The 17,798-nt window shown below is 36.4% G+C and overlaps 2 protein-coding genes across 4 annotated transcripts; one reads left to right on the forward strand and one right to left on the reverse strand.

Moving 5' to 3' along the window:
- Positions 1 to 6,452: 6,452 nt before the first annotated feature.
- LOC132172702 (protein MOTHER of FT and TFL1-like) lies at positions 6,453 to 7,375 on the forward strand. Its single transcript, XM_059584254.1, has 4 exons — positions 6,453 to 6,692; positions 6,778 to 6,839; positions 6,919 to 6,959; positions 7,049 to 7,375. Exons 1-4 carry the CDS (start codon positions 6,489 to 6,491, stop codon positions 7,273 to 7,275), a joined length of 534 nt encoding a protein of 177 aa, XP_059440237.1. The 5' UTR covers positions 6,453 to 6,488; the 3' UTR covers positions 7,276 to 7,375.
- Positions 7,376 to 10,202: 2,827 nt separating this feature from the next.
- Positions 10,203 to 16,959, reverse strand: LOC132170562 (lysine-specific demethylase JMJ28). 3 transcript variants are annotated; one of them, XM_059581582.1, is made up of 13 exons: positions 16,097 to 16,959; positions 15,868 to 16,013; positions 15,009 to 15,111; positions 14,784 to 14,916; positions 14,630 to 14,693; positions 13,790 to 14,531; positions 13,233 to 13,562; positions 11,910 to 12,452; positions 11,763 to 11,835; positions 11,598 to 11,683; positions 10,959 to 11,078; positions 10,801 to 10,868; positions 10,203 to 10,532 (listed from the first exon to the last, which is right to left on the reverse strand). In XM_059581582.1, exons 1-13 carry the CDS (start codon positions 16,796 to 16,798, stop codon positions 10,529 to 10,531), a joined length of 3,114 nt encoding a protein of 1,037 aa, XP_059437565.1. In that variant the 5' UTR covers positions 16,799 to 16,959; the 3' UTR covers positions 10,203 to 10,528. The 3 variants fall into 3 exon arrangements, with proteins under 3 accessions (XP_059437565.1, XP_059437564.1, XP_059437563.1); XM_059581581.1 differs by having other exon boundaries at positions 10,203 to 10,553; XM_059581580.1 differs by lacking the exon at positions 10,203 to 10,532 and having other exon boundaries at positions 10,577 to 10,868.
- Positions 16,960 to 17,798: the final 839 nt, after the last annotated feature.

The following is a 17,798-nucleotide window of genomic DNA, read 5'->3' on the forward strand; positions in this document are numbered from 1 at the left end:
ATTTTTTTTTAAAAAAAATCTTGCATTAATGACAACCCTAAAGTAGTAACTAAACTCATAAAAATTATATGAACTTAAAATAAAACAACATGTCTAATTCATTAAAATAATTTTTAGAATAAAGTAAATTTTGTTTTCCGTGAATTAAATTCTATATAAAAATTAAGAACTATATGTAGTTTAACACATGTTATACGATGAAATTAATTTTGTTTTTCTCAAATTATATGTAGCAGAAATGAATTTTGCATCTCTTTTGGAAAAAATAAAGAAAAAAAGCGCGAGAAATGATTTTAAATTAAATATTTAAATACAAAAAAAGCCCCACCTAAATTTATCGCCTATGACTCAAAATTAATGGAGCCTTCATGTAGAACACACCAGTTTTGAGAGATTAATACATGACGTACGTGTGGAAAAATAGAGACAAGATTGTGGTATTATATATAAAAGGTACGACGGCTCGTCTTTGACTGGCCGACCATGAACAAAGAGAGAGACCCATCGTTTTGTCTTCACCGATCGATCCCTTTCCATCTACCGCCCAAAGAAAAAGCTCTTCAATGGTTTGAATAAGTAAACCCTTAAAGTGGGTTTATGTCGTCTTAGCCTGGTCGAGTTTCGATCTTTTCTTTTTGGTCTCGACTTTCTTGCAATTATGTACTGTTTTTGTTTGAGATGACAATGCACTTTCTGTATGGAAAACGTTCACAAAGAAGACATTGAGAAATGGGTGCATCATGCATGTGACAATATTTCTTTTGAGGGGTGACAGCCTCATTGACTACGAATTGTTCTTTGGAGGCTTCTGCAGATTAAGAAATGATCAATTTTTCCAAGTAATAAGAAAGCTGGACTTGTTGGTGTCTCTTTTTGGAAGCAAAATACTTAATTTGCCAGTGTTTTTGAGACAGCTGTGTGGGTGAAAGTAGGCAGGACGTATCCGAAAAGGGTAACCTTAAATTGAGATATTCCTTATTTGGTTAGACTGTAAAACTTTGAGCATCCATTATATTTATTTAACTCATGGTATATGTATATGTATATATATATATGATGCCCATTCCATTGTTTACAAGTGGCACATATTTGGTATCAAAAGGAAGATTATTTTAAACAGATTTCCTAATCAGGAAAACGACCTTAATGAGTGACAGAGCATTGATGTAAATCGATTTGAAAAATGTTTCTGAAAGGATTGTGCGTATCATATGATAATACAGGAATGACATTTTGATCAAATGGAATTGAAATCTAACAAATTGTTCAACATGGTAATCATTACCATTTCCTCTCAAACTCATACAACCACCTAAGTTTCATGATTATGATACCCCAGATCTTGTTGAATATATTTAATTTTCTAAAACTCTGTCTCTAATGACTGGATAATGCATCATACTATATTCTCATCTCACAATGGATGATCTGGGAGTTGGATTAGCTCTTAAAAACAATAAAATTCAAGGGCTTATGGACAAACTAATAAGATAGCGTTGGACAAACTATATATATATATATATATATATATATATATATATATATATATATATATATAACATTACTCTGAATAAAGTAACCCATTTTGTTTCGCGGAGCATCATCACAAAATCTGGTAATTGAACCTATTTGGGATTAACTTCATGGCTGGACGATTAATATCCCATTTATTTGCCTAGTGGAGGCAGCAAAAGTGCCGACAAAGGCGACCTCTTGCGTCAGTTTGACTTCTCTATAGGTCAAACAAAAACACTTGAAAAACATATCAGTGTTTTCACATTGCAAAATCTTCCATTGTCAACCTTCAAATATACTTAGCTAGTGGTCCAGAGGAGATCATGAACTCGATCTGTTTCAAATCGATATACTCTTCAACCTATTGACATAATTACTACAGCCTAATGATAGCTTAGGAACTCCTACTCGAAGAAAACAAGAGTCATCCCACAAAAATAGAAGAAAATAAGAGTCATTAAAGTACTAGTACCAGTGCGTATCTGATGATATTTAATAGTATGACTAATAATTTTTTATACAACTTGCGAATTTGACACCAACTCAACACAAATTAAATTAACAAATTATGGGTATAATATTCTTATATTTATAGCTCGGCATGCAAACATAAATTACTATCTCTAATTTATAAGTCTAGTGGGTCATAGATGGTGAGGCGAACGTGAGATTTTATCCAAAGTCCTCGTGTAAAAGCTATGAATAAAATTTGAATGACCATATTTTAGCATGCATATAGTATAAACAATACCTGCAGCCAGACATGTTTATCATGTTTATCTGCAGACATGTCCAATTTTTCTTGTCACCATGTTCTGCCTCTGACTCGTGCGAATTAAACCCATTGGGCCGACGGTCTGCTAGCTGTACGTCGACGAGAACACAACCAAACTTTTTTCGGCGGAAGATGAAGTTCGGTTTCTGACCATCTGTTGTCACAATCAAGCGTCACCACAAGACCAACTAAGTCAAAATATATATGATTAGAAAAAAAAAAAAAAAAAAAAAAAAAAAAGTCAAAATATAATTAGGACATAATTAAATTGATTGTAAATATTGTTTATGGTTAAACCTAAAAATAGCAGCAAGATATGTACACCTGTCAATTCACGAAATTAGCCCTGATCCTATCGATGGATTAATACGTCTGTGGTTCAATGTACATGTCTTGATATTATTATTTGGAAAATGACTTCGGTTACTCACAGCATGGCCCATTGAACAGGCAAAGCAATGAAATAAATTAATGGAACATGGAAAAATAGACCATTTTCATGTGATATTATCGTGCCCACTCTTTTTTGTTTTTTGTTTTTTTCCTGGGACCATCAATACCATGTTTGGTAGGACTGTGATTTTACGAGTCAAAAGCGTATTTTTAAACAAAATCAAGTTGTAAGTTGAAAAATAATAGTTTGAAGAAAAAAAAATTGCAGTAAAAAGATTAAATCGCAATTTTACGTCAAGCATTTTTAAAAGTTATGTTTTCATTAACTGCGGTTTGAAATCTTTATTTTCTCAAATCGCATATTTTGAAATTACTAAATTAAACGGACACTTTAGTAAATGTTAAAATTGCAATCCATCCTAATAAATTAATAATGTCCAAGACAGTAAGAAATGTCATTTTTTTTTTGAACGAAAATCATAGGATTTCATTAATTAAAGATCACGAGCATCGAGCAGAGCAAAAAACTCTTACAACACAAAGTATAAAGTTCTACAAAAATCATAGCCATATATGCTATAAGGTTACAAAGCCATAGATACAAACAAGAATTTTTACAGGTGCTATCTATAACTTCAATATTCTGCTAACCCATATACAAATACAGTTAAAGAGACAGGTCGTGAGAGATAACCCCTCACACTTAATTATTCAGGCCGTGAAAAATAACCATTCACACCTAATTATTCCTCTTTACGCATGAGGGCAGATTTATAGAAAAAAAAAAAAAACCTCTTATTCAAAACAAAAAAAACACAAACAAACAACTAGCAAACAGAAGCAGGGGCCGGAGAGGAGATGAACGACACAATACGGTGGAAGGTGGACAGACGCACAGCAGAGAGGCCGAAGTTCTTGATCTAGTTGAAGAACACCTAAAAATAAAAGAAGGGGAGGGAGGGTAAGAGCGGGGAGTAGAAGGGGAATGAGAGAGGAGGAAGGAGCAAAGATCCACTCCCTCCTCCTCTAAAAACTATTCTTTGAGGAGAAGAGCAGAGAGACGGCTTCGGTAAGAAATGTCATTTAAGTATTCTTGTGATGCTTATTGCTTTGAAAATAAAATAAAGTGCTATGATTTTACTCTCGAGAGCTCTTATTGCTAGTTGAAATCAACATCCGAAACAGGGGATTATGATGATATTACTGGGCCATTTGCAAGGTTATTTTTGAAAGTCCATTAACAAAACATTCTATATATTTAGGCCCAAAAGTGAATACTAAAGCCTGGTGATAAGACATGTAAATTTCATTCACTAATCACCAGTAGCACGAAACGTGCCTGATCACTTCAAAAAAAAAAAGGGGGGGGGGGGACATGCTTGGCACATAGAGCATTTTGAGTGATAGTTTACCACGCTACCAAAAAAAATAAATAAATAAATAATAGGTTAAATTTGTACAATAAATTGTACTTTGTTTATGGCTAAAAACGCGTGATAAGGTAGTAAAAAGCATTTATAATAAATAATAATAATAATAATAAACATACGGGCCGGGGTGACCATGAGCCATCCTTCTATTGGGGGTGATCATTGAGCCACCCCATTCCCCCCGCAAAGGAGATGGACCGTGGTTCGCAGCCACCCCTACACGACTAGTCTGTTTATTTTTTTTGAAAAAAAAAAAATAATAATGTGAATGACATATTAGTATTTTTATTTTATTTTTTATTTGGAGAAAAAAAAAATTAGGGAAATAAAGGGAAGTCTTAGATTTGAAATCTTCGAAAACTTGGATCTTAAATTTGCCAAATTACAAAATTGAGAAAAACGAATGAGGGATCTGGATTTTTTTTTTTTCAAAAAAGTAAGTCTCTTATTAAGTATATGTCACAAATTTAATTGATTAATTATATTAATAGAATCTAGTTCAAATCCATAAGGTTAAACACGTTATATTATGTTCTTAATGTTTCAATATTAGTCGTATATCCCCCCCAAGTGGTATAAAACATAAAGGTGGTGTGAGGCATGATGGATGAAAATGATCTTTTATGGATGTTATGCACGCATAGATGATAGGTCTCTTTTGTAGTTGGAAATAGGGACAATGCATGAGCGCGAAAAAAAAAAAAAAAACTTGAAAATTTTGTTTTGGATAATGAGGAGAAATTTCATATGCACCATTACCATAGGATGACATGTCATCCTATTTAATTACCCGTACATTAACCTATAATATTTGTACGGGTAAATTCAAAATATTTGAGTTGTCCCACATTCAAAACACTAGATCAATCAAAAGATTTAGAAAACCTCAATCAATAAACGTAGGAGCTTATTCTCTTGCTAGTTGAAGTGATCACGAACGCGTATTCAAGTTGTCAAGACAAAAGATAAACATATATTTTAACTAATGTCTAATGGTTCCATAAACTCTTGCCCACCCACATACATCCATACAGGAGTGGGCAGTTTTACCCTTTACTGCTTATTGACCACTACTAACTAGGGATGATTGGTAGGTAGAAGAACAATATGATTATAACGATGTCAGGTCAAAAGGCGGAAGGGGATAAGGAGTGTTGAGTTTCCGACACACGACTCAATTTTGATATAAAAAAAAAAATATAACCCTTTCAAAATGTTGTTCATTTGAATTACTAAAATGGACACCATTTTGGTAGTGACATCGCAAATTGATGCTCTTCTAGATGTAACTGTAATCCTTGAAAAACATACGTACATTTACACTTTAAAGACTCTTCGTCTATAGATTTTAGAGATAAAGACGTCTTCAACTTCGGAGACCAATAACACAAAGACGTTGTTCTTTGTCTTTGAAGAACAATGTCATCGTTGTTCATATCTAGAGAACAACATCGTTGTTGTTTTGTCTTCTGAAATTTGAAGAAAGAGTTGAAAATACCCATCGATATATATAGAACAAAGTCGACAGTATCTTAGACTCTTTCAACCAACTCGGTGGCAAAAAAAAAAAAATCTTTTTGCCACAGACTACATTGACACCCAACCCCACATATTACCACCTATCATTTTTTTAATCTTACAATATGAGAGAATTTTAAAATCAAATAAGATATAGTTTTTTAGTTGATTAGAGAGAGAGAGAGTGATCAGCATTGGCCTATCAAATAATTAACCTTAAAATGAAGCCACTTAACTTGAGTGGGAGCAGGTTAATTAAAAGAAATGAAAGAGAATGTTAGAATATATTACTTTCTTTGTTTTTATTATCCCAAGTTTCTTGCTGGAGTTTGCTAGTGGTGGAAATGACTACTTAATTTCCTCTAGTCTTATTTGATTTTACTTTTCTGTTTGTTTATTTTTCTTCTTCCCTTTAGAGCTTTCGAAGTCGTGATGAAATCAATAGAAATATATTAATTCTGAAATCGTGTTTTTTCTTACATTATCTGGCCTTGTAAAAAGCAAGAAAATAATTGGCATTACAGTTTTCAACACATGCCCCCCATTAATCTGAACATAATTAATAAGGTCATTTCGGTCCATTTACGATTCCGGCGTCGATGTTGCACATCAACGTCAAAAAGTCCACCAGATGAAGACATCCACAACCGACGGTCATTGGCAATACAAACACGTGTCTCTTTGGCACTATGATTGTGGGCAAACATTGGTGATTGGTGCCCCCATTCATCAGGAACTCTTGCTACGTGTCACGCTCCCACATTCAATTTCGAAACGCTTGGATTGACTCGAATAATCCTGAGCAAAGAGTCAAAGACACACACCAGCTCGCTCCCCACGGTCTACAGCCTGCGTTCATGGCTCGGTCGTCCATAGAGCCACTGGTGGTCGAGAAAGTGATCGGAGATGTTCTCGACATGTTCACTCCGGCTGCCAATTTTACAGTCCATTACGCGTCCAGACAGGTCGCTAATGGCTGCGAAATCAAGCCCTCTGCCGCCGTCGATAGGCCCAGCGTCCAAATTCTTGGTCCTCGAGTCTCAACCACCTTCTATACTCTTGTACGTAGCCTTTCTTTCTTCTAGTTTCTTCACTTTTGCATGTTATATACATATGAAATCTATAATGATTAATGTTTAATAATAGGTTATGGTCGATCCTGATGCTCCTAGCCCAAGTGAACCAACATTGAGAGAGTGGCTCCATTGGTGATTTTTCTTTGAACCCTTTCTTTAATAGAGCTAAATATTGCAAGGATATAATTTAAATGTTGCTTAATTCATTCAGGATCGTTGTAGATATCCCAGAAGGGTCAGATGCCACCAAAGGTTTGCTCAGTACCCCACTAGGTTTTGGATTGTAGGGAAAGATACGTCACACGTGTAATATGATCATATTGTTATGTTTTGGATTGTAGGGAAAGAGTTGGTAGCGTACATGGGGCCTCGGCCACCGACAGGAATTCATCGGTACATATTTGTGCTGTTAAAGCAGAAGCATGCTGCAATGATGGTGGGGTGTCGAGCTCCAGACGGGCGTGGGAATTTTAGCACCCGAGAGTTTGCTGCTCAGTACGAGCTTGGCCCTCCGGTTGCGGCGGTGTATTTTAATTCACAGAAGGAACCCGCTACTAAAAAACGCTGATCATTCTGTTCGGTGTTTCATGTTGTTGTTTGATCATTCTGGTTTGGTTTGTGTAAGTTTCTTATTCGTATTGAGTTCTAATTTTTGGGTTGGATTACTATAAAATAGGCTATTATGTTCGAACCTAAATCCTCTCTATTTCATTTGAACGAGATATTATCCAATTAATTATAGTGGAGAGGTATTTTTGTCTTTTCTAATTCATTATGTTCTGAGTTCTTATGGTGGTAGCAAATTAACAATTGAATTATCTGAGGCTAAAATGAGCATAAGTTTTAGTAATCTTTTGTCGGTTGTGTTTGCAATTTTAAAGTGTTATTTAAAAGTGCACGTTTTGAAATATGATTTTAAAAACGCATTTAAGGAATTTATAAAATTATAATTTAGTCTTTAAAATTACAATTTAACCTTTAAAATTATGTTTAAAAAACAAGGCGCATCCAAATTTTTTGAAAACATATTTGTAAACAGTATATTATTTATAATTTAGTCTTAAAATCACACTTTTAATATAATAAATCATAGCTGCCAAATGCAATCTCGAACATGTTGAAACTTCCTGGTTCCTGCACTAATGCTCAAGCATTATTCTTTATATTAATTGCGTAGTTGGGCTGAATTCCAAAGCTCATCAAATGGAGTTGGTGTCCAACCTTCGGCTGTGGCCTAAACTGGCGGAACCAAACTAGATCGGGTCTAAATTTTGGGCTGGGCTGAGGCTGAGCCCCATGAAGTTAGCAACCCTGGATTCGCCTAGAACTTGAAGCAATGGGCTCTTTCGTAGCTACCAATTACTAACATAAAACGTTCCAAAAAGGTAGCTCAATCGACTATGAACTATGCCTCATGTAGTTTACGTTACGAATCACACTCCTCTTGTGAGATATCACAAAAAAAAAAAAAAATTACTAACATAAAACGTGAGGAATTGATTGAAAAAAGAAAACAAGTGATCGGCAACCTTGCAACAGCGGTGGTTATTTGTGTTTGTGTGTAAGATTTGAGTCATGTTTGATTGGCAACCTTGCGATAGGGATAATTATTTGTATTTACGTGTTAGATTTGGGTTGTATTAAGACATGGATATAAGATTATATAAGTTAACCGTAATTATTTGTAGTTTGAAACCGATCAAACCCTTCGATCCTAAACAAAGCCCATTGCTTAATTCATTGGTGGTTTGAAAATACTGCTAATAAGATTGGTGAAGCATTGGGCTGGGCTTAAAGTGAGACTGAATTTGCTTGAACGAGTCCAACAGATCCTGCTCACAACCCAGTTAAAGTCCACTTGCCTAATAGTTGCATGTGGGTCCAAGCCCAGCCTTAAATGACTCTCTATGACTTGTAGTTGTAAGACAAGTATACAACCATCCAATTATAGTTTTGTACACCCCGGTTGTCTCCAACACTTTGAAGTCCATCTCTAATGTCATCTGGACGCATCTCCAACCTTGGAAAGCTTCTTCATTTGGTCAATCTAATTGGCTTCCTTCTCCTACAGGTTCTATGAAGATTAACTTTGATGTTGCTACTAATGCTTATTTTTTAGTCACTGCTGCTGTCCTAAGCAACTCTTTGGGTGATATCATCTCAGCATTCACCAAAAAATTGCTTTACACTGACGTGAATAAGGGAGAATCCATGGCTGCTCTTATAGGGATTGATCTTGCTATCTTACAACGCTGCAACAATTTGTTGAGTGAGGGTGATTCTTTGGTTTCCATCTTAACTATTAACAATCAGAATCTCTTCACCGAATGGACCATTGCTACAATTATTACCGACATTCAATTGAAACTTCAGCATTTTCAAGTTTGAAATGCTACAAAAGTTTTTAGAAGTGCAAACTTTTGTGCGCACCATCTCGCCAAGTGGGCCGCTACCAACCTTGTGTTTGATAGCATTTCCAATTCCTTTTTCATCTTATCTTCGATTAGAATTAATAGTGGGAAAGATCCCATATGTAACCCTTCCCTTTTGTTTGTCTTTGCTTAAAAAAAAAAAAAAAAAAAAAAAATTATAGTTTTGTACACAATTGGTTTTCTTTGTAGTACATCTTATCTCCTAATTGACTTGTAGTTCTCTAGTACTCTTTTATTTGAACACCATTCAGCACAACACAGTAGTAGTGGAGACGGAAAGGATAATAGGTCTCAATAATTTGCCATAAACAGCCCATCGGGTTCCAAATATAACAGATTAGGATGGGCTTTATCGGGTAATACTCAGGTCCAACCTACTAAATTTCAGACCACCCGGTCGAAACAGGTAAAACTTTCTCGAATTGAATGTTTTAAAGCATGGATTCATATCTTAGAACGAAGTTCAACTTGTGAGTAAACTCGTTGAAGGATTAGCATTTAATATTGGGCATTTCCTCCGAATTGAAAAAATTGCCATGTGTTTAACATGTAAGAAACAAGTAATTTTTTAATAGCATGTGAAAAACACTTCATATATATATATATTAGAATTAAACATACACACATATATATAATTCTATTAAGCACGTAAAAAAGGTCATGACTTTTTTTATTGATTGTGTTGGAGTTGCTTTAAAGGTCAATATTCTAGGCATGCAAGAGCGGTGTTGCCATCTCTTGCTCCATCCAAAGATGCAAGAGTGGATTCCTCAACTAACCAAGTCTCCCATTGATCGAGTTGCTTCCCAGGCATACTGGGTTTCTCGCCGTCCAATACAACTGATGACGTTTTAGTTGTATAAGCTTCTGCTCCTAGACATACCCGTATGCATGCATTGTAAGACATTCTTGATGATGGGATCAATTTGCCTACTTAACCATGTTGCGAGTCTAGGATGGCGTATATAACGAAGAAAAGAAAAAAAAAAAATGCAAAATCAGTTTGTGTTTTCATCCATTTGCAATTAACTCTATGGAGTATAATAATTAGATGAACTGGTATTGCATTTTTCTCAAATAAGAATCAAGAAGTTGCCTTCCACAATTATCCTTATTATGTTAAGCGCTAAAACTTGTATGATCACCAGGAGGACAGCCTCTGCTTCTCTTCAACAGTAGGGTTGCCTGGAGGGGTTTTTGTCTGTCCACCCATGGAGAACCACATCTAAGTTTATCTTCAAAGAGATTCTTCTGGCTCTATGTTATTTAACCCCTCTTCCAGATTTGAACCCATCCCACGATTTTATTAAGGGTTTTTACTAGAAGAGAAATTATGGATATGCTAGACCTCCGGCAGCTTCAACCTCAAGCAAATATGAAGCTCTCTCTCTACCTGTTATGTTTTCCATATTATCTACGACAAACAACACATCACAATTGTAACGCAAACCAGTAAATGGTAATTACAAATTTCAAAAAGGCACCTAAAATTCAAAGAATACCACATTTACAAACATGAAGTGGATACTCCATATTTTTATTTTATTTTGACAAATCTTGCTAATTTTGATGCGCTCGAGGCAAAATCAACCAATTGATACAAATGGATGCCGTGGAGATGAACATAGAAGCAGAGGAGGCATAATAGTAGAGGCACTTACGTGGTGCATGTAAGCTCACGGATTTCTTTGATAGCAGCACTAATACTATGAAGGGCCATTTTCTTCACCTGTTTTCAGAACAAAGTTAAGGCCATTTTTCTATCATTGATCGAGATAAAGGGAAATGTATGAGTAATTTAGATTCTAAGGAAGTCTACCTCTAGCTTGTCTACTTTTGCTTTATGGTCATCCGGAAGCAGCCGGAATTCATCACTCAACTGGATGCACTCAGCAACATTTTCAGGGGAGACAAAGTCCAATACCACATGGACGCAAGACTGCAGATGAAAATAAATGTAATATACGAGATTATGGTGGGGCATCATAAATAATCTCTCTTTCTAAATTCAACCAAGAAACTGAAAAATATTGAAGTTTCAGATCAACTAATCAGTTATCACAATATGCCAAAGGCCTAAAAGTCGAGAATCAAAATCAGAATAAACAGACATCATTTATCAATCAGATATTTACTCAAATGTGAGACTATTAATAATGTTTCTTCATTTTAGCAGGTTCCTGTTAAAAATGAAAGAACAAAATAAGCATACAGAGAAGATTTCATATTTTTGTAGCCGAAAAAATAAGGAAAAAGGAAAAGGAGTGCTAAAATCATCCTGAAGTTTTCCTCAATATTAAAAACTGATGTAATATCACACACAAGTTTGTCAATTATATGCATAAAAATGGTGATTTATGCTTAGTAAGAAGGTTTCTAGTTATTCAAACCCTAAAGAATGATCACAATTCAAAAGATAATTGTAAATAGTAGATTTCAAAATTGTAGAATATCTAACCTTAGGATTCCTTATCTGGTATGGACATCCAGCAGGAATGATGACAGCTTCCCCAACACGTTGCTCAAAAGTCCATGGTTCAATTTCTGATAGTAGTGAGAGAGGTGGTTTATTCAGCTATTCTTCATTGAAAGAAATGATGAAACCAAAGGAAATAATACTTACCAAACTCCTCCTTAAGTCTCATTTTATGGGTCGTGTCAAGAAAGACACACTGATCAAGAATTGGATGAACCACCTGCAAAAGAGCACAAGTGAATGAGCATCAACTCTGATCTGCTAATACAATATTTTTTCTTTTACTGGACTTACATGATTATGAAAGCCATACATATGGCTGAACTCAATAGAATGCCTCTGGAGATACTCTATAAGCTTTGGAACATCTTGTCTACGAAAGACATCCCATTGGGCACCAGAGGACTCAGAGAGTACTCTCTTTGCATAAGAATTGGAGCTTTGAATGTGATCCACAGAATTTCTATGATCTGATGCATGGGAGCTCGGTACAGGTCCATGGCGAGGTAAAGAGGCTTCAGAATCAGAATCATATCTCCCATCATGGGACATGTTACTATTTTTAGGACTCCTTGCAGCAGAATAGCAAGATATTCTAGCAACTCTCTTGCGTATGTGCATTTCTTCTCCTGTCACATTCCGCAATCCTGCATCTTCATTGTTTTCACCATTTAATGATGATTTTCCATTTACTTTATTTGCTGCTGTTTGATCAGTAGTAATCTTGGAAGACTCACTACTTTGGCATTGAGCCTTGTGCTTTTTCAGTAACTTTCTTATTTTTGTAAGCTGTTCTGTAGAGATAGGGGCATCTGTTGTATGTGCCAAAATATTCACCTGGGATAAACAAGTAAATGGCACAGATCACTTACACGCTGGCCTATCTCTATATACCATAATAGATGAAAGAATGACCATCAATGCATATATTCAGAAGGTGTGCTAAAAGGGTGCTGAATAAAAATTGAAGGGACAAGAGATGAAGATGCTTCCATTCTAGAATAACACCAGCCGATTGCTAAAGAGTTTGATGCCTTTGTTTCAAAAGAACACATACTAACAGAAATTTGGATGCTTTTATGAAGGATTGGCTAAGTGGGTTTTAATGAGTACCCTTCTAAGAACTTTAGGGATTACACATGAATAAAAAATTTAGGGATTCTTGAACAATTGATTACATGTCCTTTAGGATAATGATAATGCCATCACTGAACACTTCATGGCTTGATTACATAACGCATTGGGCATGGTTGCATATACATATCGCGGGGAGCATACAGAAGGAATAAGGGAGTTCATAACAAGGAGCATGCATGTTTTAGATGATGCTTTTTCTCAAAAGGATGAGAATTTTGAACTAAAATACTTTGATCACCATCTACATACCACACATTCATATATTTGCTAAATTGCATCATTCTACCTGATATCACCAAAATGTGATTATCAAAAAATTACTTTTTTCTTTTGGGGGAAGGGTCGTAAGTGTTGATTTAGTTATAACAAAGCATTTCTTTTTTCAAATAGGTAATAGGATGTTTTTGACAAAAAACAAAGTGCTTGAATACGAACTTTAAGAGATATTCAAATTGAAATGGGAGAAAGAACTAGGCATACCACATCATAGGAGTCATAACATAGTTTTGTCACAGAATCAGCCCATACAAGTTCATCCTTACAGCCGTATGATATATAGACACAAGGACCTAGGTCAGGCTTCGGGATTTCCTCTGGCAACTTTGCAGCTAAATTTAGAAGACCAGACCTGGGATTCATGTATTCTTGAAGTGGTAGAGAGTGGATTAGTTCAGCATAATGAGCCGGAAACTGTTCTTGGAACAATTGGGAAGACAGCCAACCCTTCAATTTAAACATCTCATTACACGTATTTGTTTGTGTCCGCCCATTCAGAGAACCCATAAAATACTGCCTGATACCAATTTCTACCTGACATAGTAGAATCAGGATACGCAAAGCATAAGATTACAAAAACCGTGGATAAGAGTTAAGAGAAATGGACTGTGATATGATACTATAATATTAAAGTAATTCAAAACAACACTTTGAACAAGAGTGAACAGAAAATGACTGTTATGAACCTATAACATTAAAATAAATGCAAGAAAGCATATCACATGGTAACTTGGCACATGTTATAGTGGAAATAGACCAACCTCACACCAATCCAAGCAATTGGTAGCTTCAAGTAAATCCTTTTTATTCTCATATCTTGCAATGCTCCTCTCAAGATAAGTGCAGAACATGACTACTGGATCCCAACTCAAATTTGGTGTAGTCTGAAGCACACTTCGAACTACTACAGGATGGCCTTTACCCCAATGCTTCTGAAAGTGTTCAAGCTTATCACCATGAACATCCCAAAGTTTGGGGTAGTACAAATAGTTATCATTTGAATCTTCTCTTATGGCCGCTTCTTGCAAATGCTCAATTCCATCAGCTTTATGATCCAGGTCAAGGCATAGTGAGCAGCATGAAGATGTATCAAAAACTTCTGGAAACTCATAGCTGCAAACTATTTCTTCTGCACTTACTTCCAACTCTTTAATCCAACTCAAGGGAAAAACACATCTCAAATCAAGGAGACTATCACCACACCCACCAAATTCCGAGGGTGGACAATATATCCTGCCAATATCATTACAAGCTTTCCAGTCAGATAGTGATGCAGGTGAGGCAAGGTATGTGCCAGAATTTTTCTTAGGCAACTTCTTTTGTAAACGTTGCTTGTCACCAGATTTACAAGGTTTCCTCCTATTTGAGTACTTTGAGATAGATGTGTCAGTACTTCCAGGGAAGCTCCCTGGACAAAAATCCCGACAGCAACTTAAGCAAAGAATATATGAACAATGTGGACAGCTTCTATGGAGATCCACAATTGAAGTTCTGCAGTTATTGCTGTGCCAAGAGTCATGTCATGCAAAAGACAGGCAACAAAAGACAATTAATTAAATATTATTAATGTCACCAAAAGTTACAAGCAGAACATAACATACCAGCAATGTTTCTCATTGCAACCAAATTCAGCCTGCTTGATGTGAACTTCAGATGGTTTCTTCCCTGTTACACAGAGAGACATCAAAAACTCGCCCACTATAAACCACAGGGTGATGCACAAACCAACAATAAGAGGAGAATCATCACCACTACCTTTTGTTATTGCCTCTGTTTCAAGTTCCACACTTTGGTCTTGGTTTATTCTCTTTAATACAGGAAGAAGCATACAGATCATATAATGGAAACGTAATATTTTTTCAACTTTATTGTTCTCGCCCAAAGAATCCTGAAACAAGGCACATGCATAAATTGAAGCATCAGATTCAATATTATGTCAAGCGTGCTTAATAGAAATATCATTCAACTTTGATGTCAGACCTTACTTTCACTGTCTTTAGATTGATTAGCCGAACAGTCCTTACAGGTGCAAGTTCCACGACAGACTGGACAGTCCATCTTAACTTCTTGCGTATCAAAATACCTAAGTGAAATCAAAAGGTTCAATACTCTAAAAATAAGTTTAGATAATGGAGCTAAGGAGCAGAAAGATGTTTCACTCTTGTATCAACGAAGAACTATAGTAGTTTGAAAGAAAGCACAGGAGGAACTCCGGTGCATGGATGGTAAATGAAATTGCCACTCCATTTTGTTATTAGTCTAGGTTATTATGTTCTGTACAACAGATTTTTAGATATTCACTCCTCTTAGCTTAGTTTTGAATAGGGGGCTGTTCTAAAAAGTTCTTCCTCTTGGCTTATGAGTTGGTATAGGCTGATGTCTCATGCTGCATTCACAAGCGAAAATGCATCATGACTTTCCTTGAGAAACAATGTTATGAGAAAATCGTTTCAAGCTTCATAGGGAAAAGAAATAAAAGAGAAGTTTCATCTATAGGAAACAAAATTATCTCACAAAACCATGTTTGTTAGAACTGTGACATATACCAGTGGATAAGGAAATAGGAGACTGTTTTTTTCAGTGAGTGATAGGATGATGTATTACTCTAGTGGCTAGCATAAATTCTTTATGCCTTATCATTAGAACATGCTTCTCAATTCTGATCTCAACACTGCACTACTTATTAAACTTTCGTTTTCAACATACACTAGCAAAATTGACTTGCTTCTGAAAAGGTATTCAATAAACATGCACATTATTCAACACACAATCATATTGACGGAAGGAGACAGCAATGTAGCAAGAAATTCAACATTAAAAAAGAGTGAATCGAACAAACCGTTCTTTGACACAATCCGAGCAGAAAAACTCTTTCTGACAACTTGAACACTTGATAAGACTCAAAGAACCACTTCTTTGACACCAATGGCATCTCTTCCTCCTTCCCCTCCTCAATTTAGTCACATTCCGCCCGCACGGCACAAGCTATATCACACAAGCAATAAATCAAACAGAAACAAATCAATCGTTCAATAAAGCGTCAAAACACACAGAACCGCATTTAGCACCTGCATTGTGCCAATTGGTAGTGGCTCGATGTTCTTTGACCGAAAACGCCGCCGCCTAACCATGCCTGCATCTACCCCGACTTTCACATGGCAATTAGCACCTACATTGCCGAAATTCCGTGGTGAAGGTGACTGTGCCGGTGATATCGCCATCACACCATTAGGCAACTGTCTCGTCAACTCCTCTTCTTCACTATTCTCCTCCTCCTCCTCTTCCTCCATATCCATCTCATCGTTCCTGGTCTTCCTTTTCTTCTTCTTCGCTGCCGAAGCCGAATCGCTCGTCTTCTTTTTTGTCTCCTTCTTCTTCTTCTCCAAGTCTCTCGTGAGCACCATTCTGATCAGCTCCAACTGTAAATTCCCTTTCTTCAGCTTCATCTTCCGCAATGCATCGTCCACCGCTTCCGTGGAAAACCTCGTCGATTTCTTCCGCTTCATCGGCTTCGACAACAGATTCTTCTTCGTACCTGCTTTCTGTGCCCTAATTTCGAGCTCCGCCTCTTTGTTCAGCGCTTTCTTGCTCGGCTTCCTCTGGAGTTTCAGCGATTCCGGGACCTTCTCCTTGAACTGCCGGTGACGGCCCTGGAGATAGTGAATCTCGCAAAGCTTCATGTCGTCCATGACTCTCCGCTTGCACCGCCATTGCCGACCGTCCGTACGGCTGCACCGTAGATGGTCCGGCAGAGCCTCCTCTGCCTCCATTGCGAAAATTCCCCTTCCCTTAATTTCCCGGAAAATTGAATTTTCCCCAGAAAATTTGCTGAGAGTGAGACCCGAGACGTGGCTGTGATGTTTAGACAAAGAAAAAGGGTTTTTCTTTTTTCCTTTATTTTCCCCCTTTTCCTCTGTTTCTTCAGAGAGTATTTATTGGGAGTAAGTAGATGGCATATTCCGTAATTAAAGGGAAAGGGAGAGTCCAATTAGGTCTCGAACTCTTCGATTTGGTCACAAGTGGGATCAAGATAATTGCCAAGAATCAGTGACTGTTCGATTTTGTAGCAGATTTTTAATTCTGACAGCAATTGGATTGGTCTCTTGAATGAAAGCACACCTTTGTGTGCAGACAATTCTATCAAATTTCATTGGTGACTTGTAATCACAGCAATTATACGGCAAATTTTTCTTCATTATTGTTTATATTTGATGGTCCCCTTTCGGTTCATTTTCATGTGGGGAATGAAAGCAAATGGCGTATGCACTAAATTTTTTTTGACAATTCTTCTTCACATTGCTCACTGTTTATCTGCATTATTGTACTAAAGTTATTTGTGCAGAATTTCCAATAAGAGGAAGAGGATTTTGCTGCATATTTCTTGCCAAAGCCATTAGAAGTACTGTCCAACTTTAGTGTTCTGAAAGCTTGTCATTTCCATGTATTGTGCATGGTGAAAGAAAATTATTCGTCAATGGGTGCATGCTACCCTACCCGAGATTTGTTGTATCGGGTTGTTACGATCTTAAGGGTTAAGGGTTTGCTGCTCGTTTGAGCGTAGCCAAATTAATTGTGATGTTGGGCTGTATTGTTATAAAATTTACTCAATTTAGTAGATTACTTTTGCAGGCCTGTGAACATAGTAAAGGGCTTGGCTAGTTGGCTGCAATGCAGCAGTCCATGAATAGTAGTTCTTCTGTGAGATCCCTTATCAGTTGACCTTTTAACAATTTGTTTTCTTGTTTGTCCAACTGACATTACACGTAAACT

The sequence above is a fragment of the Corylus avellana genome, chromosome ca2 (genome assembly GCF_901000735.1).
Source record: "Corylus avellana chromosome ca2, CavTom2PMs-1.0".
NCBI lineage: Eukaryota > Viridiplantae > Streptophyta > Magnoliopsida > Fagales > Betulaceae > Corylus > Corylus avellana.

Coding starts and splice junctions, on each gene's coding strand:
- LOC132172702 (XM_059584254.1), top strand. CDS start 6,489: ATGGCTCGGTCGTCCATAGAGCCACTGGTGGTCGAGAAAGTGATCGGA. Junction 6,693..6,777: donor CAACCACCTTCTATACTCTT/GTACGTAGCCTT, acceptor GTTTAATAATAG/GTTATGGTCGATCCTGATGC. Junction 6,840..6,918: donor TTGAGAGAGTGGCTCCATTG/GTGATTTTTCTT, acceptor TAATTCATTCAG/GATCGTTGTAGATATCCCAG.
- LOC132170562 (XM_059581582.1), bottom strand. CDS start 16,798: ATGGAGGCAGAGGAGGCTCTGCCGGACCATCTACGGTGCAGCCGTACG. Junction 11,836..11,909: donor TGTATGGCTTTCATAATCAT/GTAAGTCCAGTA, acceptor GCTCTTTTGCAG/GTGGTTCATCCAATTCTTGA. Junction 10,869..10,958: donor CAAAAGTAGACAAGCTAGAG/GTAGACTTCCTT, acceptor TTCTGAAAACAG/GTGAAGAAAATGGCCCTTCA.